This window comes from Haliotis asinina, chromosome 7 (assembly GCF_037392515.1).
Source record: "Haliotis asinina isolate JCU_RB_2024 chromosome 7, JCU_Hal_asi_v2, whole genome shotgun sequence".
Taxonomy (NCBI): Eukaryota; Metazoa; Mollusca; class Gastropoda; order Lepetellida; family Haliotidae; genus Haliotis; species Haliotis asinina.
This window is the reverse complement of record NC_090286.1, coordinates 30,121,043-30,144,131: the sequence shown is the minus strand read 5'-3', so window position 1 is coordinate 30,144,131 and position 23,089 is coordinate 30,121,043. Positions and strand designations below refer to the sequence as shown.

The 23,089-nt window shown below is 40.4% G+C and overlaps 2 protein-coding genes across 2 annotated transcripts in view; one reads left to right on the top strand and one right to left on the bottom strand.

Annotated features, from left to right (window-relative positions):
- Positions 1 to 12,304, top strand: part of LOC137290570 (probable lysosomal cobalamin transporter) — a 36,013-nt gene extending 23,709 nt beyond the window's left edge. Inside the window, exons 7-15 of the mRNA XM_067821606.1 lie at positions 684 to 757; positions 2,988 to 3,122; positions 3,323 to 3,531; positions 4,578 to 4,680; positions 5,160 to 5,264; positions 6,328 to 6,468; positions 7,299 to 7,365; positions 9,262 to 9,365; positions 10,064 to 12,304. Coding sequence (XP_067677707.1) covers positions 684 to 757; positions 2,988 to 3,122; positions 3,323 to 3,531; positions 4,578 to 4,680; positions 5,160 to 5,264; positions 6,328 to 6,468; positions 7,299 to 7,365; positions 9,262 to 9,365; positions 10,064 to 10,180 — 1,055 coding nt within the window. The 3' untranslated portion in view covers positions 10,181 to 12,304. The remainder of the gene's footprint in view (positions 1 to 683; positions 758 to 2,987; positions 3,123 to 3,322; positions 3,532 to 4,577; positions 4,681 to 5,159; positions 5,265 to 6,327; positions 6,469 to 7,298; positions 7,366 to 9,261; positions 9,366 to 10,063) is intronic.
- Positions 12,305 to 14,797: 2,493 nt separating this feature from the next.
- Positions 14,798 to 19,453, bottom strand: LOC137291943 (cell adhesion molecule 2-like). Its single transcript, XM_067823498.1, has 6 exons — positions 19,408 to 19,453; positions 18,588 to 18,709; positions 16,988 to 17,153; positions 16,122 to 16,289; positions 15,597 to 15,728; positions 14,798 to 14,874 (listed from the first exon to the last, which is right to left on the bottom strand). Exons 1-6 carry the CDS (start codon positions 19,451 to 19,453, stop codon positions 14,798 to 14,800), a joined length of 711 nt encoding a protein of 236 aa, XP_067679599.1.
- Between the last annotated feature and the right edge of the window lie 3,636 nt (positions 19,454 to 23,089).

Genomic DNA, 23,089 nt, shown 5'->3' with positions numbered 1-23,089 from the left:
TTTGCCTCTTTGATTTCTTTGCTCATTCTCTTCCCACGGTGGCTGCTTGTCATGTCTTCCTACGAACAACTGTTCTAACATGGCCCTTTCATGGGGCGAATGTGCAGGATTCATGATTGGTTGAAATCAGATTTAGCTGTGGTCAGAGATGTTTCAAAAGTGATCATTCGTAAGGAATCAGTAATTTCATTTGCTTCAGGAAAACTAGAGCCTGTTCACCAGTGCAATGTGCAAATGTTTCTTCTTGACAGAACTTGCTCATGTAATTACAGATCAATGGAGTCTCCATCACCCATGTCACAGGCAAAAAGTTAACCATTAAATGTCTTGTGTCACATCAACACAAGTGCCCATCAGAGGAGGGATATTTGTGGCCCCACATTTGCTTGTGTTAGTCAAGTTGGATCTAAGTAGATGCTCTGATTGGATAGAAACACATGCTCTGATTGGATAGAAAGTAGGGAGATAATTTGTGTTGCGATTTTTTTGCCAGTAGGTGATTTTTATGAGAATCGGGAAATATGGCCATATTAGAACAGCAGTTCATTGGAAGGTATGACAAGTAACCTATGCGGGCAGAGAATGTTCTTTGCTATGATTTTCGTGATATTGCTGTAGCTTTCACATTGTTAACACCTCTCCATGTCTGAGTCTCACCCTTGATCAATTGTGTGTTTTGACAGGGTTGGAAGACTCACTGTCCTTTATCATCAGTGTGTTGAGCCTGCTGGGAATGATGGCCTTCATCATGTATACGGTACGTAGAAAGAAATTACGAAACTGTAAAGTCAAAGATGTGAAAATAATTAAACATGTCACAGGTTTCACTCTTTACACCACAGACCTGGATTCAACTTCCCACATGTGTGAAGCCCATTTCGGATGTCCCCTGCCATGATGTTGCTGGAATATTGCTAAAAGTGGCATAAAACTAAACTCACTCACTTACTGTGTAAGAACTGTTCTTCAGCAGCCAATAGTGGTCATAAGAGACCATTAAAATTTAACAGATGACACACCTGGGTAAGATTTGGTTGTCAGTATTCCATTCTTGCCATAAGAAGCAACTAATGGGGTCCAGCTGTCAGGCTCGCCGACTTAGTTCATGCATGTCATCATACCCCAGTTGGTTAGATTGTTGCCCATGATGTCTTTCACTTGATTGTCTGATCCAGGCTTCATTATTTGCAGACTGCTGTCATATAAGAATGAAGATTTTATGGATATCAACTTCTTTATATGAGAACACAACGTTTCGGAGTTAATGCTTACTCCTTCATCAAGTGATTGAGAATGGGGTACAGAGCTATATTTATATGTACAGGTAAAACAATAACAAAGTAACAAGTGGAATGAATTAACGAAAGCTGGAAGCCAGTATAAACAAGCGCTGATTGGAACCCGACAGTTATGATAACAATGATAGAAGCCAATGGTGGATGATGTTTACATAACACATGGTTGGGGATTAAGGATGATGTACATGACTACATGAGGGTTGGTGGGCATGTTTACATGGGGGTTGATGATCTACAAACACAAGTAGATAAGGATGTACACGGGTAGATAGGCTATACATGAATTACATAGATAGAATGTACACAGATAGAAGAGATTAATTTATCAATAAGTCCCAGGCACTTGGTAGGTACACTCCTTGGTCACGGTTGATTGCTGGTTTCTGTCTCCGGATCTCGATGGCTTCTTGCAGTTTCCTTTGGCGCCAGTTGTTGTTGTTGGTAGATAGTATCCTAGTGTCCTCCCATCGGATTGAATGTCCAGGGTTCTTGAGAATGTGTTCAGAGATGGCCGATTTCTGGTCGAGTTTGCTGACAGAGGTCTGGTGTTCCTTCATTCTGGTGTTGATTGGTCTCAGCGTTTCTCCAATGTATAGGTCGCCACAGTTGCAAGGGATCTGGTAGATGCATCCTCTGGGGTTAGGGTGTTCACAGCTGGGTCCTTTCCCGTTGGCTTTTAGGTAGGTCTTGATGGTCTTGCCACTGGAGAAGGTGACATCGATGCTGGCTTTGGTCTTGATGAGGCGTGATATTTGATGACTGATGGGGCCAAGGTAGGGTATGATTACTCTGATGGGTGATGGAGAAGGCTTGAGGCGGGGTTCTCGGTCCTTGAGGGTCTTGTTGATGGTGGCTGTGACGAGCTGGGGAGGGTAACCGTTTAGTGTGGTGAATGTCTTTCTGAGGTGGTCCAGTTCATTGTATAGGGCATCAGGTTAGGTTAGATCTACCCGTGTACATCCTTATCTACTTGTATTTGTACATCATCAACCCCCATGTAAACATGCCCACCAACCCTCATGTAGTCATGTACATCATCCTTAATCCCCAACCATGTGTTATGTAAACATCATCCACCATTGGCTTCTATCATTGTTATCATAACTGTCGGGTTCCAATCAGCGCTTGTTTATACTGGCTTCCAGCTTTCGTTAATTCATTCCACTTGTTACTTTGTTATTGTTTTACCTGTACATATAAATATAGCTCTGTACCCCATTCTCAATCACCTGATGAAGGAGTAAGCATTAACTCCGAAACGTTGTGTTCTCATATAAAGAAGTTGATATCCATAAAATCTTCATTCTTATGCATTTCACTTCTAAATGCCCTTCAAAGACTTGCTGTCATATAGCTGGAATGTTGTTCAGTGTTGTGTTAATCAATAACAGACAAACAAAATTAATGGATTACACGGTGTGTTGTTTGAACGTTCATCAATGACATTGGTTGTTGCACTGTCAGTCACTGGATTGTCTGGTCCAAGGCAAGATTTGAACTGGAGTCACTGCTGGAGCTGAGATTCTTTCCTGATTATTTACAGACTGCTGACGTAGTGCTGGAACATAACTGAAGCACTAACAACTTTGCTAAAAGGCAGCACTGTGTGTTTTGTACTTATGTCCTCAGGGCACCCAGAAGGTCTGCCAGTGCACTCTCAAATTCACCTGTATTTCTTCCAAATTTCAGGCTTACGGCATGTCTGCACTACCTATTGACCTCATCAAGGGCCGCTTGAGTGCCAGGAAGGAAAAAATGCAAGTACACAGTCAGAGAGAAGAAAGGATAGAAAGAGCAGAGAGACGACAGGCCATCAAGGAAAAGGTAATCGCAGCAGCATGGCTTTATTCCTACTGGCCAGGGTAATCACATCAGCGTGGCTGTATTCCTACTGGCTAGGGTAATCACATCAGCGTGGCTTTATTCCTACTGGCCAGGGTAATCACATCAGCATGGCTTTATTCCTACTGGCCAGAGTAATTGCATCAGCATGGCTGTATTTTATGGATCAAATTTTGTTCCAGTACTCTAGTCGCAAAAGATTTAGCAACCGTGGCCAACAACACACTGATGAGCAGGATCGTTTGATGGAAAGACAGCTGCGCCACCTAGAGGCCAATGACAGAAGCTGCATACGGAAATGTCTGCTGGTGCTACGTCCGTTTGAGATGCTGTTTGGCTTTTTGTTTCTCCTTGTGGCCTTGCTCATCTTCATCTCACTGTTGCTCACCAAGTAGGTTCAACTGATAATGAACTCGATATCTCCAAGGAATACGTTCTGATGAATCTCCACCATACCCTTGAGGCATCTACAGCAGTCTGATAAATTTATTACCTCCCTTGGCTGGCTTTTTATCCAATCAGGTGTGTACATTACACTAGGAAGTTGAGCTAACCAATCACATCTCTCCTTGTTGACTCTGGCAAGCTCAGTTTGTTGTGGCTGCTTAGCTGAATGACTACTGTGAGAATGCAGAGCCACCAAATGGAGGTAATAACATTATCGGGAGTACCCGTAGATGCCCCCAGGGTGTATTGGAGACATATTAGAATGTATATTCTGGCGATATCGAGAATGACTCATAACAGATTCAAGTTGAACTTGTCATAAAAATGATTTACTTGTCATACAGGATGCTTTGATATAAGATAAGCTTTGTTATACAGAAATCTGACAGACCACATTTCAAAGCCAGTTAGAAGAAAGACTCTCATACATTTACAGTGAGAGCAGACCTTTGTGGATCAGTCCTCTGTCTTGTCAGTCCAACCCATGAAGATGCCAATGAGAATTGATCTTCAATAACCCATGCTTGCCGTATGAGGCGACTAATGGCATCTGGTGGTCAGGTTTGTTGACTTGGTTGACACACAGTCATCATGTCCCATTTGCACATATTGATGCGCATGCAGTTAATCTCTGGATTGACTTGTCCAGACTCTATTATTTACAGACTGTCCGAAGGTAGTTGGAATATTGCTCAGTGCTGTGCAAAGTTAAACTCACACACCCTCATATCATACCAACAGAAAGATTTTTAACCAGGCCATACATGGATAAAACAAGAACTGTTTGGTGTCTGAGTGGGGAATACATATTATATTCAGTAGCCAAGGGAACTAGTCTACCAAAATGCAAGCAAACTCCAGTTACACACACACCCAATCAGATCACCTCAGCTGCACAAAGGCATCACTATTCCTGTCATGCAGCAATGCCTTATTGCTATTTTATATGGGATAAATATGTATTATAGAACTAAATGATGTTCATTTCAGTATTGACAAAGCCATGCACAGTAAAGGATATAAGATTGGCTACGCCCTGGCTCAGAGAAAGCTGCCCAACCCTGTAGACATTGCACTGGTCTTCTGTCAGCTGGTATGTACATCACACTCAGGCATTAATGTCAGTTATCAAATGAAATGATGCTTCCTTGTATGTGTACCAGATTGGTCGCGGTGACTAAACGACAATTTTGGAACACTTGTTTGTATTAGCAATAGTTTTTTCGAAGTCGGTTTTGTCCGTTGCCTTTCATTCAAGCACTACAGTTCATTCCAAGGCTTGATTGAATTTGTCCTAAAGACTCCTGGAAATTAATTTGACTGACATACTAGTCATCATTTAAAGAGGTGAAACTTGTGAATGCATTTTGTGCCAAAACCTGAACGAACTACATGTTTGGGTTTTTTTTATTTTTTGTACATTAACATTTAACAGAAGTAATCAGGAAAATTTGATAAATGACCCTAAACGATTATTTTTGATGATTCATCGGTTGTAATGAATTGGTCAACAATTTTAACCAGTGCCCAACACCAATGTTGATGTCACTGACACTATCTGCTGTTCTGCAGGTGTTCCCTCTGGACTACATCCTTATGTCCGGCATCATCGTGTACTTCGTCTTCTGCTCCATGTCTGGGATCCGCAACATCGGCATCTGGTTCCTATGGATCAGGGTCAGCATCTCCACCTTTGTGTTCATGGGTACATTCAGACACTATGTTCATTCAGATACAACATTCATTCAGACACAACGTTCATTCAGACACAACATTCATTCAAATATGAATTTCATTCAGACATGACATTTATTGAAACTCAACATGTATTCATTCCATCACAACATTCATTCAGACATGACATTCTCATTCAGACACAACATTCATTCAGACATGACATTCTCATTCAGACATTATATTCATTCAGACATGACATTCTGATTCAGACATGATATTCATTCAGACATGACATTCTCATTCAGACACAACATTCATTCAGACATGACATTCTTACTCAGACATGACATTCTGATTCTGACACAACATTCATTCAGACATAAATTTCTCATTCAGACACAACATTCATTCAGACACAACATTCATTCAGACATGACATTATCATTCAGACACAACATTCATTTAGTTATGACATTCTCATTCAGACATGACGTTCTCATTCAGACACAACATTCATTCAGACATGACATTCTCATTCAGACACAACATTCACTCAATCACAACATTCATTCAGACATGACATCCATTCAGACATGACGTTCATTCAGACACAACTTTGAGATAAAACACAGTGTTTCTTCAAAACTAAACTTACAGAAAAAGTGCAAATGTGAAAGGATCCACTTTTCATTGCTGTAAATGTCTCTGTGTGTCAGAAACAAACGGAAAGCTAAAGCCATAGTAATATTATGAGTAAGATATTAACATTACTCATTTGCCGTATGTATCATTCTATATCTAGCAAAAGGATCAATAATGCAAGAATAGTGTTGAATTCTCCCTGTTACAATTTCCAATTATGTAGGGGCAGTGGGGTAGCTTAATGATTACAACATCCGCTCATCATGCCAAGGACATGGGTTCGATTCCCCACATGGGTTCAATATATGAAGCCAATTTCTGGTGTCTCCCGCCGTGATATTGCTGGAATATTGCTAAAAGCAGCATGAAACCATACTAACTCACTTCCTCCTATAATGTCGACAATGTTTTGGTGTATCAGATGTACAAGATCCGCCCTCGTCGTACACGGCCCCAGGGCCTGCTGATGTTGTGTATGATACTGATGTTCATCGTGCTGGCCATAAACATCATTGTGTATGAACTCACACCTCAGTACTCCACCTTCGGCAGCCAGAAATATGTGAGTCTATTTCTTTTTCTTCACACTGCGACTTCACTTCAAATTGAATTGGACCGTTGAAGGTCCGGGGTAGACCATACCTTCAGCAACCCATGCTTGCCACAAAAGGTGACTATGCTTGTCGCAAGAGGCGACTAATGGGATCGGGTGGTCAGACTCACTGACTTGGTTGACACATGTCATCATGCCCCAATTGCGCAGATCAATGCTCATGCTGTTGATCACTGGATTGTCTGATCCAGACTCGATTACTTACAGACAGCCGTCATATAACTGGAATATTGCTGAGTGTGGTGTTAAACTAAACTCACTCTCTCACTCAAACTGAATTGGTCCTTTTTAACATTTACTTGTATTTCAGAGGACTTTCTCCTATCATTAGTTATCATCAGTTACATTCTCAGATAATGCACGATACACACTTGCATGTATCAGTTCATATTTTAATCTTGTGTCGATTAATATTTTAATCACATTTGGAGATCCAGTTTAGAATTGATCTTCAGTATCTCATGTTTGTCATAAGAGGCGGCTAGCGGGATTGGGTGGTTGATACATATCATTGTATCCCAGTTGCGTAGATCAATGTTCATGATGTTGATCACAGGGTTGTGTGGTCCAGGCACAACTCTTTACAAACACCGCCATGTAGCTGGAATATTTGCTGAGTGCAGTGTAAACCTAACCTCACTCATTCATATTTAAATTTTGTACAGTTTAACACAGGAACCCTTTCAGTCATGGAGAATAGGGCTTGAGTAGCGGGTTTGAGAGGCATAATATCACACCAATGTTTGAAAAGAAACATGAACACCACTATCTGTTTCTAGGGCAACACGACAGGAGCATCAAACACAACATCTGCTCCACTGCATCAGTGCACCATGGAGGTGGCAGGTGAGTGTCATGGCTGAAGTCAGGAATGAGTGAGGTGACTAACCTTTCAATGCCATTTCATTTAAACCACAGTATTTCAGAAGAATGTGCGATGAAATCCAGACATCATGTAGGCCTTACAGGTGTCCCTCCTCAGTGAAAATCAAGTATGAGTCTATATTTAATACAGACAAGATGTACAGTAAACTGATAGCATGGATCCATACTCCACGGAGGTAGTGAGGTAGCCCAGTGGTTAAGGCGTGTGCTCATCATACCGAAGACCCGTGTTTGATTCCTCACTTGGACACAATGTGTGGCACTTTGATTTAGCGTACACATAAGTTGTTAAACATGAACAGTCAAACCAGTGTGCAAAAGCGCCACTACTGCTTTGTGCTGGAAAAAAAATCTGTTTCATGTCAACAATATCTTATTCTCATCTAGGTTTGTAATTTCTTGCATAGTTTTCACATTCAAATTTCGGGCTAGTGATTTATTTTGTGGGGTTTTGTGAGAGAAAACAACAGTGCAACACTTCTTCAGGTGTCCCCATCACGGTTTGTAAACATCCTACCTCACACAGTGTATTTACCACTTGCCAAGATCAATCTTTGGAAATAGCAACACTTTGCCCAAACACCTCCCACTGATCATCACTGTCACCATCTAAGTACGTCATAAACATTTTGACTGTGGAATCTTATTACTATAACCACTTATGGCAAGGATAGTTCTCTTGTAGTAAAGACTGTCTAACGTGACATTTTATCCTTTGCCCTGTATTTACAGGCCCTCCAATGTAATGGAAGCAATTACGGCAAATTTGAAGGAATTGCATCTCAAATGTAAACAAACGCAGCCCACTCGCGAAACAATTGCAGCGCTATCGGTTGTTTAGCGGTAATAACATATACACAATGCCTCTATCGGAAACAATGTTGGTAATACTTGAAACACGCTCGACCATCTTTGGAGATTTGTCAGTTGCGTCCTGAAACTCGCACATCAAAACATGACATCACTGGAAGTAACACCGGTCTCTGTGCCTTTTATTTTTGGTCCTATTACTTCATTTTTATAATCGTCCACCTTTGACCACCCGTGTTGAATGCATTTAGGTATAAGGTGTTGTTGGGACTATAAATTGCTTTTTTAGGAAAAGATCGTCACCGCAAAAAAGACTCATGAGTCATGCCCCCATACGTCTGAACATCGGAAGCATCAAGGGGATGACTTATTACGCTCTTTCGCAGTGACGTTCTTTTCCTACAAAAATAATCTGTAGCTCCAACAACACCTCATACCTAAAAGCATTCAAGACTGGTGGTCAAAGATGGATAATTATAAAAATGAACACAGTAGAAACTAAAAACAAAACTCACTGAAACGGGTGCTCCTTCCAGTGATGCCACGTTTTTATGTGTGAGTTTCAGGACGCGACCGACAAATCACGGAACGCAGCCGAGAAATCTCCAAAGATGGCCGAACGTGTTTCAAGTATTACCGACATTGTTTCCGATAGGGACGTTGTGTTTGTTTAGCGGGTGGGCTGCATTTGTTTACATTTGAGATACAATTCCTTTAAATTTGCCATAATTCTTTCAGTTACTTAGGGGGGGCCTTATTTAGCAAAGGTTGTCCAGTTATGATTTTACAGTAAATTAACACATAATGAAAGTACCTTCCAGTGACACTGGGTCTTAGTAAACTCCATGAGATCACGAAGCATAACTTTCCCACTGCAACAATGTAGCTGACAGTCGTTTACCTCTGATGGTTGGTCCCACTTTTGTCCAGTCTACGTACGTATGTGTTACATGTTTCTGTAGTTCTTAAAATTGTTGACACTCAAAGGACCTTCAATTTTACGGGTGATAATGTGTACGTCTAACATGAATGCCTGTTGTTTTTCAGAGGACTGCGTGGTGACGAGGATGGCGCTGCTTCTGACGCGGTTCTTCTATAAGATGTGGTTCTTTGGCGCAGCTTACTACTGGGGCACATGGATCTTCCTTGGGGTCAGTATACAGAGACATCGAATGCGTACTTTAATGTATTTTTGAAAACCTTCTTGACTGATCATACAAGCTGAGCCCCTTCCTCTCTTCCCTCTAATACTTTTTCTCTTCTTCCCATCTTATGAAGCTCTGTATTAGAATTGGCCTTCGGTAACCTATGGTTGACGTTAAGGCGACTAATGAGATCGGGTGGTCAGACTCTCTTACTTGATTAACACATGTCATCATATCCCACTTGTGTAGATCAATGCTCATGATGTTGCTCACTTGATTGTGTGATCCAGACTTTATTACTTATGGATTGCTGCCATAAAGCAAAAATATTGCTTAGTGTGGCATAGAACTTAACTCACTCACTCACTTACTGACTCAATCACTCACTCACTTCTAGGATGTGTAATACTGAAAATGGATGTCTGTAAATATTAGGGAAGTTGGATAACTTGTCCCCAATCTGTTTTACTTTTGTAAATGAAATGTGTTTATATCAAATCACACTGTGTAAAGTATCTATATTGAAGCACAATAAAAGCACATCATTTTTACCTCAAATTCATGGAGCGATATAACTGTGCACATGTCCGTCAACAAATACATCGAATGAGATTCAGACCCAGACTTTGTTGTTTTAATTATCTCATGCTGATTTGTGTGGTGATCTTGCTGTAAAATACAATATTTACTTCATCTTTTTTTAGATATATGTCCTCGGATTCATAATTGCTGTGATAAAGAAAAGAAAGTCATCAATTGATGGGGAAATTGACGAGGATGACTTTGATGAAAGTGATGATGAGGACCTGCTTCGAGGATAGAAACAATATGTTTTAGAATACGATGCCAATGTGTAGTAAGGTTACATCTTCAGTGTACAGTATGTCCAAAACAGAAAGATGTGCTTTGGAATAGGTATTGCTTTCATTTCAAATCAGTTTGTGTCTTTCATTAGCTGAAGGAAGAATTTTGAGAATTATTTTCGGTAATTTTTCAAAAAAACATTTGAGCACAAGAGCAAATTGAGATTGTAGTGTGTATATATGTTAAAAGTATTTATTTGTATTTGCTCTGACTTTTGTTTATGTTCTCATTGATATGATTCAGTGTAATTTTGTAATGTATCACTAATGCATAAAAATAGTTAATGTCTTCTACTGCACATTCATGACTGAGAAATTCTTAATATCATTACACCTACTTTTTGGCTAATGTGTTTCAGTTTTAAAGAATCATCAGATTTCAGCTCAAATATTGCCAAACCTTTCTAAAATTTTAACTCTCATATTACTGTCAAAATTCCTGTCATTGGGTTGTTTCTGTTTTGTATGTGTACAGTGTATTCCTCTGTCATGTTCAGTCAGTTCTTAATGTGGGGTGGTGGTGTAGCCTAGCAGTTAAAGCACTTGCTTATCATGCCGAAAACCCAAGTTTGATTCCCCACATAGTTACAATGTGTGAAGCCTATTTCTGATATACCCCAACGTGATATTGCAGGAATATTGCTAAAAGCGGCTTCAAACTAAACTCACTCACTCTCTTAGTGTTGGTCTTTAATAGGTATAAAGAACCAAACGGGATCAGGTGGACTGACTTGCTTACTTGGTTATATCCAATGTCATTTTATAGATAGATGCTTGTCATATCAATCACTTGATTATCTGGTCCATTCACAATTATTGTAAATAATATTGTAGTCATAACTGGAAAATGTACTGATTGTGGCATTGAACTAGAAGGAAAAAAACAAACTCTCTTGATAAAAGGCGCACCATGTAAATGTGTAAATCCTTTGGTCAATGTACATAAATGTTTATTGTGATATTGTACATACAGTGTAATACAAACAGATCCTGTTATCTCAAATATTTGTAACATATTCTCTGGCCCACACCACCACATCATGTAATACATATGTGAATTTGACAGTTTATGTCAATTTGAGATTAATACACATAACGGTTTCTGAAATCTTGGACTATACGATTATATAGCTTTGTAAACATTTAAGGGCACAACTTGAACATGGTTTTTAAGACCCATGTGCAAGAAAAAAGGATGTCATATAGACTTGCTGATATATAATCAGCTGTCATTACCATATGTTTTCTTTGGATGTGTATAAAATACATGTACACTGTGACACAGTTTTTTTTTTTTCTTTGAAACATTTTGTCACCGCTGTGGAAACTGAGACATATGTCATTTTCATGAACTATACTCACTGTGGTTCAAATCAAGTTATATTTATTTAATCTCTCGATACTATTGTCCAAATCCAAAAACATATGCTTATGTGTGTGTGTGTGTGTGTCAAATGCTCTGGCTAAATGTTAGACATATATGTATTCGTGTCTTGAATATGTTTGGTTTCATATTTCATGGTTTTGATCCCATTTACATGATTTGTTTGATTACAAATATATTTGGTTGTGTAATATACATATGCATATCCATTAAGCATATTACAATGAACCACATTAAAAAAATCATGTTTGTTGTATACAGTCACTTCAACTTGAATTCCTTGAAGAGCTGTTGAACATTTAATGAAAGGTTAAAAGATGGCTTTAGGTTTATCTATGATTATATATTATAGAATTTTCAGTTTATTTCCCTTTTTGCTAATTGAAATATTTTAAATGTACCACGAAAACATGTCTTGATTTGAGAAAGCTGTCTCCAGATATCTTCACAGAAAAAAGGTGTATAATCAAAATACATTTTGTTAAATATTTTGTTATTCTTTGCAAAATTGTTGATGTTCTTGTCAATATTAAACAAATATGTTTGACTTGCCTTTGAAGAAACGGGAACTGATTTCCCTTAAGAGGCTGTAAATCGAGCACCTTTGTTGCATGTGTAACAAACAACAAAGAATGAGGGGCCATGCTTATTCATTTTGTGGTGTTTACTGATCATTTCAAATAAACAGTTAAACATAACATTTTTGTGTTTTTTAGAAATGCCATACATGGTCTGTCCTCTGAAGGACATTTGATATATCACAAAATCAATAAGTTACGAATAGCCACAAAAATCTTTAGTTCTCCACCATATGTCTGGATTATTTGAACTCTGTACATAACTTATTTGGTTTCAGTTTGCACTAAATAACTCCTGGTGAAGATTCAAGTAATAAGACTTCTTGCTTTACGGGATCACGTGAAGCCTTCCATACAAGTTAAAGCCAAGCAAGGTATAAACACCTGTAATTGATGGTAAGCAAATGAGTCCACTTAAAAGCTGATGAGCAAAGACGTTTACCTCAGGATCTGGATCTACAAAGCAAATGGTGACTAGATTTTTAACACCAGTCTTACATTCACCACCACAACAAGCACGCGATCACTGCAAACGCAGGAGGACAGTCACCCCATCACTGCACTCTGCAGGACAGTGGTTCCAGGGGGGTGATAATCGTGACCGTCGGGCCAGCGCTGAGCCAATCGTGGATAATATTACTGGCCCAACGTTGGTTCGACGTGGGCCCAACGACAGCAAAGAAACGCTGACCCAGCGTCGGATAACGTCTGTTTAATTCCTCAATACCTCTCATCTACCCTGAAACGTTTGTACAAATCTAGCAATACTGTCATATTGCAAGCCAGACATTCTTCAAACTGAATTCACTTTGGACTCTATCCATGAAACAGCAGCTCAGTTAAAGCGCACTCTCCCTGTCCTCGCAGGACACCTCTGGACAACTTGATGTAGGCCCAAGAAAAAATTATCGTGTATCTGAATACAGTTAGTTAAAATATTATGCATATTCCAAAACGTGATTTCGTGATGATTCAAAACAATACTAAAACAGAGTTGATTCTCAAATCAAATACCATTTGACAACAGGCCCTGCTAAAAAGCCCAACACAATCATGTGAAACGTTTACCTTTCTTGGCCTTACCCCAGACTTTAATACTGATTGCCAGAGTGAGAGCAGCATACCAGTCACTGCATCTGATGTCCCACAATCCATTTATTGATAAGGTAAAAGTTTGACAGCAACAAAACGAACAAAAGATCATTATGGTTTAGAAAATCTTAATTGATGTCAGAAGCTACCGTTTGGTCAGAACGAACACTCGTAAATGTTCAGACTTTGGCCACCATTGCTGTGACGTCATATGCAGCAGCTAAACTTAGCATTCACTACCTTAGATTGGTTTGATCACATGGTCTTTGTGTAGAGATGCCCCGTGAAGATCCGGGATTAGAACTGGATTAGAACGGGATCGGGTGGTCAGGCTTGGTGACTTAGTTGACACATGTACTAGTATCCCAGTTGCGTAGATTGATGCTCCTGCTGTTGATCACTGGATTGTTTGGTCCAGACTCGACTTACAGACCGCCGCGATATGTATAGCTGGAATATTGCCGAATGCGGCGTAAAACTTTTCTCTCCCACTAATTTTGTGTTCGCTCCCAGTTTGGTTCGATTAGGTTTCTAGGTTCCGGGACGTCGGCTTCATCTAAATACTAACCACCATTCGACACTGCGGACGTTTCTTCCACTGAAGCCGTTGTGCAACAGGAATACTGTTACCGGTAATATAGATGTGTAAAACAGAAGCTACTCAGGCGGTGGGGTAGCCTAGTGGTTAAAGCGTTCACCGAAGATCCGGGTTCTATTCCTCACATGGGTACATTATATGAAGCCCATTTCTGGCATTCCTCGCGTTGATATTGCTGGAATGTTGCTAAAAGCGGTATAAAACATAACTCACTCACGATTTCATTTTTTATGAAATGGAAAAAACAACAGGAGTATAATGTAGATCACTATGTTTATTGATTTACATCACGGACATGCTATAATAGGGTGTCCAAGTTTGTATCAAAGTATAGGTAAAAAGACTTTGACAAGGATGGCACACGACACCCTTGTCTCGGAAATATGGAGCCTTATTTAAAGGAATCGTTGGAAATGGGTTAATTATTAAAATAATTCTTGGGTCATATATATGAGACGTGAATGTTTATCATGGAACAGCAGATTGGAAACCACAACTATTACCATATCGGAGAGGTCTGAATCGGCGCAGACGCATCCGGTCATAGGCAGCAACACGAGCTGGTGACACTGTCAAAGATGGCGTCATTTAGCGGACAGTTTATTATCATGTCTAAATGTGTCTTTGGTTATGTATCTTTTCTATACCCTTAAAAAGTAGTGGATCGTGTACATCTATAGATATGTTACTATCAAAAGTTAGATCAAAACGGTTTTGTGAATGAAGGGTCAGTTTACGTTGTTGGGTTCAATGAATGTTGTCGAACTTAAAGATAAAATGTACTTGTGAAACTTAAATTGAAACAATTTTCACCCCTTTCCATAATTATACTGTCGATAATTTACTTCGACATAGTGTTGCCATGGATACCTCGCGGATGTCGTCTGCTGGTTTATTTTACTGCGTATGCGCATGACGCCCTGTTACTGCCACAGGAGGAATGCAAAGTACACTCCAAACACGATGACAAAGATGTTTCTGGTTTGGATGGGACCGACGCCTGTAAAAGAGACATGACCTCATGAAAACACACGTTAGGACCATCATTGTATTTTTCTTACAGATTTAAAAAAAAACTGCAGGGAGAGGCCGGGAGCTTCTGACAACAGCCAAACTGTCCCGAAAAATAGCTGGTTGCTGGTTAAGGTAATGGAAGCAAAGAAACACATTTGATATGACACGAATGGCGCTTTAAATCTTGACTGAAATATATTTTACGTGAGTATTTATCAAATATGAGGTTAGAAATCTGGGAGCACAACCCTGTGAGGAAATGGGTGTCTACCTTTGATGCAGGCGATATTTCATTTTGACATTGAAAACCAGGGGCGTAGCTGCCATTATGAAAAGGAAAACGCCCGGGCGTACACACGAACCTTGTTAAAAAGACTGGGCAAGCCCTCAACACTATCTAAATATGACGCTTTGTAACCTATCGGGCTTGCACGAAATAAAATGGAAAAAAAAGTTTTGAGGGAAGTGCGTTGCAAAGCTTTGCTCGCATCGGTCGCAAATAGGAAGACTGGTCATATTTCTCTGAACACTGCGCAGCCCTATTTGCGCTGCAGTTTGACTGCGTTCTGCCACAGTGAGGCTATTTATGCTTATCATCAGTTTACAAGGTAATCGTATTTCTCAAAGCCAAAAATTTCTAACTGAACTCCAAAACTTTTCATGAAGTTGTACGTTTCTCTCAAATCTAGAACATGTATATGAACTCACTGCTGAGGACCACCACCAGATCGGCCTCCATGGCCCTGGACAATCCCGTGTACTCCAGCTGGCATCGGAACCTGGAGGACTGGTCAGTAGTTGTCAAACGCACTGGCAGCACGCTGTAGGCATCCACGTACCCTGTTGTAGTGAGTGAGTGGGTGAGTTTCAAGACGTGTTTGAGGCTTACATTACCTGACAACAATCTGGCAGCATGTTTGTTGCAACAATCATGGCAAATCCATTTCAGTCGGATGAACAACTTTGTTCTTTAACTTCTTTTGAGTAGTATATTTTTAAATTATATTGACATTCAGTCGACAAGTTCTTAAATAGAGTGAGTATGGTTTTCCACCGCTTCCAGCAATATCACGCAGATGGACACCAGAAATGGGCTTCACACATCACACCCATGTGGGGAATGGAACCAGCGTGACGAGCGGACACAATAACCATTAGGCTACCCAGCCGACCCAGATCAGGAGCATTGGAGGGTGAGCTCTAGCTGAGTAAGTTAAATGTTGAACACTTTACCTGTCGTACCCGTTGTGTAGTACACGGGTGTAACGGTGTACAGTCTGTCATCCTTATACCAGGCGAAGTTGGGCGCGGGATTGGCGTGTGTAGCCTTACACGTCAGGTTAGCCAGCAGCCCAGGGACTGGGGGGTTACTCCAGTAAAGGCTCACGTTAGTTGGCAGGTCTGTAACAAACAATGCCAATGTGTACACGAGTTTGTTTTGATTATGCTATTCCAATTGTACCTAGAAGCTAATACTTTTGATTTATTTAACGTCACAGTGAACAACTTTAAAGCACTATACTAAGACGAAGGTGGTTTGATCCCAAATCGGGTCATACACAAATGGCCGTTAAAGGGTGTGTGTGTGGGGGGGGGGGGGGAGAGGTAATTGTTGTTTCACAGTCTGCCCGGTATGAAGTCATTACTACTGTACTGTGTGACCCATAACATTCAGGGGTTTAAATAGGTCCTCAGCTGCCCATGCTTATAAAAGGCGACAAGCAGGACCATGGAGAATGGGGACAGGTTTGCTGGTTGCTTGGATGCCACCGCCACACTAATAACTGCCATCAAGGTATGTTCTGTCACTAACGGAGTCTTTGCGCTGTATAAATGCGATTATTTTCAAACCGCTGCCATACCTGAAATATTGCTGAGTGTGCAAACAGCAGACTGCTACAACTATTTGTGCTGCTGCTGCTGCTGCTGCTGCTGCTGCTGCTACTACTACTACTACTGCTGCTGCTGCTGCTACTACTACTACTGCTGCTGCTGCTGCTGTTGCTACTACTACTACTACTACTACTACTACTACTGTTACTACTGTTGGTGCTGTTACGCCTTAGTATAGAGGCACGCAATCAATTAGTGCAACTCACCGACAACGCTGAGGTATGCAGTTTTCGACAGTGTCCCAGCGTCACAGATATAGCCCCCCTCATCCGATGTGGTGACTGTGGAGATGGTGAGGTTATACGCCCCAACAACTTGGTATCGACTGGAACCCACCACGGTGGTGTCAACAGTTAACGGGGTGTTGTCTGTCTGCAATAAAACAAAATCATTATTTCATTATTTCCGATCAAGAGTCAAATGCAGTTACATACAAAACCTTTCTAGTGAATCGGTGAGTGAGTTTAGTTTTACGTCGCATTTAGCAATACTCCAGCTATATGGCGGCGGTTTGTAAGTAATCGAGTTTGAACCAGATAATCCAGTGATCAACACAATGAGCATCGATCTACGCACGAAGTGGGGCACGATGACATGTGTCAACCAAATCAGTGTGACTAACCACCCGATCCCGTTAGTCGCCTCCTACGACAGACATGGGTTGTTGAAGACCAGTTCTAACCCGGGTTTTCACGGGTCTAAGTTTTCTAAAGCTTTTACTTGGGCCTTTCGTCTGTTGTTTAACTATCCGTATCACACACCTTGAAACTGAACAAGTAACATCAAGCAAACACACTTTTCTGTACTGAACAGTGACTTCTCTCATTGTATTGGTATTATGTATAGAACTGTACGCGTATACCATTGTGTTGGAACAGCAACACCAGTCACTCTAGTGGTTGATACCATGAGCACCGATCTGGGTAGTCAAGAGCATGAAGACACACCGAACCACCGATTATGATTCCTTATACAACCACAACGGTTTGCTGGGCATCATTTCTAACCCTGGAGCGATTCACAAACAACAGGCCGGTCGTAAGGTAGACCCGTGATTAAAGCGTTCGCTCGTCTCACTGATGAGCCTGGTTGGAATCCCCACACGGATACAATAGAGTAACCCGCTGTGATTTAACTGGAATATTGCTAAAGGGGTAAAACTACACTCACTCACTCCCACTATCGCCCAGTCACAAGACACATGCATACCATCTTAATAACCAGCATGAAAGGAGTATCTGAAAGAAGCATCTAGGAAATATATCGACATAGTTAGCCAGGATGCTTTAGAATGCACAGTATTTTATGTGTCCCCCGTCGTGATATTGCTGGGACATTGCGAAAGCAGCGTAAAACTTATCTCATGCTCTTCTCCGAGTTATACACAATATATCCGTCCGTCAAAGAAACGGGACCATGGGGTAGTCTACTGGTTAAAGTGCTTGTTTGTCACGTCGACACAGGGTTCTTCTACGAATTAGCGGTCGTTTGACTTTTTTTACCTTCTTTGCATAGCATAACTTTAGAGTGAATGTAGTTTTGCGCCGCCTTTACCAATATCCCAGCAATATCGCGGTGGGGAACACCACTCATGTATTTCATAGATTGTACCCATGAAGGGAATCGAACCCGGGTCTTTTGCGTCACGAGCGAACGCGAACATGAACCCGTCTCACGCCTGGAATGATCTGGCAAGTCAAGAGTGACTTTGCGCTATGGTTGTTCTCGGCTCCACAAACTATGCGTTTCTTTTCCTGTTCAGTATATTTACTCCGAGACTAAATGTCTACAACATGCCATGCTTACCTTTCTCCATTTTACGGATTCTGAGGTTTTCCCTGCGACGATACATGCCAGGGTGGCTGTCTGTCCTACCCCGGCAGTTGTGTTAAAAGGGGCGATGGTGAACGATATGGCGGCCATACTTGCTGGAGGAAAAAGCAAGAAGAGCTGTTATTACGGATTACGTTTTTTTCAGTTTCGAGTGCAGTGATTTGTCAGCCACGTAAGGAGTTCATGATATTCGGGTATATGACTCCGTCAAGATTAACGCCATCACCAGATTGTCTGGTCCAGACTCGATTATTTACAGACTCAATTATAGGTGGGATATTGCTGAGGGCGACGTTAAACAACAAACAAAGCATGATACTCGAGCTGTTTGGTAAGGCAACGGGTTTCATGGGCAACCTGATATCACGGTAACTAGATACACTGTGCCACTCAGTGACAGGCAGCTGTTAATGCTACAGAAGTCTTAAATCATAATGCCCAAGTGAGTGACTTTAGTTTTACACCATTTTTGCAATGTTCAAGAAATATTTCATGCATCAATATCACAGCATTGAACTTAAGAAATAGGCATTGTACATCACGTGGAGAATCGAACCCGGGACTACGGCGTTATGAGCGAACGCTTAAATCGCTATGCTACCCCATCCCCTCTCGTAACCAAAGAGACACCATAGTCACAGAGTTGAGATTACTAAATGAGTACTGGAATACTCGATAGCACAACAACAACCAAATAAATGGTACCAAGACAGCAGAGAAATATGAATACTAGTATTTGAGGGTACCCAAGAGGGTAGCCAATCACACATAAACAATTGTATTATACACTTACTGTGGACAATCGCAAGACCCACTATGATACTGGACAGGGCCATCATGATGTTTGGTGCAGTTCGACCTGTTGTTGAGAGAGGGCTATGGTCAACTGTAAACTGACCAGTGCCCGTGGGTGTTATATACCCTCCCGTGTCCAGGCACATGATATAAACACATGGGTGTGCAAGGTTGATGGAAAGCATGCTACAGCTATTCATTCAGGTAATTAGCCTGTTGTTGTGGTAAACTGCTAATAAGCATCGTCTCTGTCACGATCATGGAAATATGTTGCGCACTTATTTAGCAACAGTTGACGAGGGTTCAAGCTGATTCAAGTAGCTATTATGAGACATGACTATATGTTTAGGTTTCCATGTATATTTTAGTATAAAAGCGACAGCTTTCTTGAGCTATTTATGTATGTAAGATATTTTGGTGGGAAGATGGCGATCTTTGAGTAATAACTAAACACACTGCACGATATTACACAAATGTACCGGGATATCGTAATACGCTTTTTACTAAACGATATGTATTGCTATATTTTTTCTGATATTATATTAAACTTTCTGATTATCCTTATGGTTTAAATTAAATTCTTCACAGACTGTCATTCACAACAAATGTCTACCTTCGATATTCAATGACAAAACGGCAAACAGTAATATCATACATTTCATATAAATAAAATAGAATCCCTGATTATGCAACATAATTTCCAGACAAAATCAGAACCATAACATATACGTTTGGGACTTAATTACAGAGTAGAACATTTCACACACTTTAAACGTTTCCGGTATATCGCCATGCGTATCGCAATACAGGTATCTGCATCGCAACACATTGCAATACAATTTATGTGCCAATATACACAAAAGCCTGACCAATGTATACCGTTAGTCGTCTCTTGCAACCACAGGCCCTCGTGTCATTGCGAGGGTCAATTTTATAAAAGAAATGTAAAACTTTTGAGAGGGCCCCGACTTTCAAATGAAATGATGCCCATCGAAAAGCTATAGTATGCTAGTATTTCTGAGATTGGAATTATAGATTCCAATCTACTCGCATGTTGTATGTCGTCAAATAGCTATGGTATGTTTCTGAGATTGGAATAAAAGATACTAATCTAATCGCATGTTGTATGCTTTTCTACCATCAAAAATATACTTCTCAAACGCTCGATCCATCCAACTGACGAACCAACCGGCTCTTCTTCAACTGCTCTGTTTAGCGTACAGTGCAGTCTTATCCACATGGAGCTTACGGGAAGGTATGTTCTGTTTTGTTTTGGGTTTTTTTTAAGTATGTGGTTTAAGTATATACATATAAGCAGTTTCCTACTGGTCAATAAATTTTATACATGAATCTTTTACTCTTTTTCAGGTATCCGTTATTAAATTGGATTTGGAATCAAATAATGTATTCATGTAAACTTCATAAAATCAAATCGGCAATGCTGTTGGAACTGGGGAGTCACTGCATTAAATATAGTCTGGTTCATAATTATTGAGAATTTTTCTTCTTACTTTGAGCTATCCTAACACCTCAACTGATTCACTGATACTTAAAACTAAGTAATGGTATAAGGGAGGTAACTCATCTTGGCCTACTGAGTATAGTACAATTAGAGTTACCTCCCCTGAATTTGTAGCAGACGTCATTTTCCTCAGCACTGTCAACAATGTCTGCTGAAGATAAAAGAAGGTTGATTTTTGAGTTGTGTAATCAAGGAATAGATGATGTAAATACATTGGCAGAGAGAACAGGAACTCCTCTTTCTACTGTGTATAGGATTAGGAAGAATTTTAAAGAGGGAAAGGATTTTGGGCACCAGAAAGGAGCAGGGAGACCCAGAAAATTGGACTTCTCAGATCGCGTCCGGCTGGGAATTTTAGCGTCTAAAAAGCAAAGGGCAAGCATCTCCAACATCAGGTATGAAATGATAGAAAGGGGATCAACAGTTGTATCAAAATCTACAGTTAGAAGAAATTTGATTGATCTTGGATGGGAGAAAAAGACTGGAATTCCTTCTCCTCTCATGAAACAAGAACATAAAGACAGGCGTGTTGAGTGGTGTTTGGCACATGAAAACTTTGACTGGGAAAATGTGATTTTTACTGATGAAAGCTCAATATGGGTATATCCCAATAATGTGAAAATATGGACAAAGTCTGCGTCAGAACCGTTGTATCGACGACCTAAATACAGCCCAAAGTTTCATGTATGGGGAGGGATATCCTTATTAGGAACGACCCCGCTGTGTGTGTTTGAGGGAAATCCGACAAGTCAACGCTACACTAACATATTAGATAATTTTCTCCTTCCAAGTGCACATGTGTTTTATGGAAATGACTGGATTTTGCAGCAAGATAATGATCCTAAACACACCGCAAAACATACCAAGCAGTGGTTTCAGGAGAAACATGTGACTGCATTACCATTTCCTGCGTATAGTCCTGACTTAAATCCCATTGAGAACATTTGGGGGATGATGAAAGAATGTGTGAATCAAAAGGGGTTGACAAAAATTAAAGACATGAAGAGAGAAGTGGTCCGATACTGGGACAGCATAACTCACGAGACACTAACCTCTCTGATAGGAAGTATGCCTACCCGTCTTAGACTGTGCCGTGAAGCTCAAGGAGACTTGATAAAATATTAAATTGTTACCTACACAACATGAAAAGGTCAGTTCACTTTCACAATACATTCAATTTTATCTGATTTGTTCTCGTTTAATAATATGAAATGCTTTAGCTATTCTCAATAATTTTGAACCATACTGTATATAGATACCACAGATACATGACAACAGGATGCAATGTGGAACGGCTCTGGTGTCGATTTTCGTCGCCCTGGTTATAGGGGCATGCTTAATCGCCTAGTAATTAGCGTTATCAGAAACCATATTAACGTGTTGATCCGCGCCCAAAATGACAGACGAATGTTTAGAGAAGTGATTTTGGTTATTCCGCGTTCTCATATTCAACTCGTTTTGTATGACAGTGACGATCGACCCTTCTTCCAAAGCAACGACGACGATGACTATACGACTGGGCTTGTTCTGTTTTACAGGTTAGTTTATTATTTGTGCGATCATCGGTGCAATGTATATGAATGTGTAAATATTCATAATTACATATTTGTTCGATGCATATTTTCATGATCAAAATCAGTAACTCGACTCGAATTTATTCATCCTGGTTCCCGAGCTCTGCTGCGTTACGCTTCAGCGCGTAGCGCAGCAGACTTCGACAACCAGGTTGGAATTCACTTTACTCCTTCTTCAGATAATACAAAGGTCTATTCATCCATACGATGAACCACATATTTTATCGACTATGACACTGACATGATGAGGTACAGGTATAATATCAGAGTACGTCATCACCTGCTTTTAGTGACTGAGTGAGTATAGTTTTACTGCGCTCTTTTGCAATGTTCTGTATCACAGTGAGAGTTACCTAAAAGGGCTTCACACATTGAACCCATATGCGAATCGAACCAATTTCTCCGGGGTGTCAATAATAACATTTCTACGTGGCATACGTGACCTGTTTTCACAGTTTCCAACGTAACTTCTTGAAATTGGTCTGGACATGTCTACAGTATCTCCCATTTTTCGGCCATGATTTCTTTTTCTAAAGATAACTATTGAAATAAAAGTTATGAATGCTTAAGTACATTCATAGTAC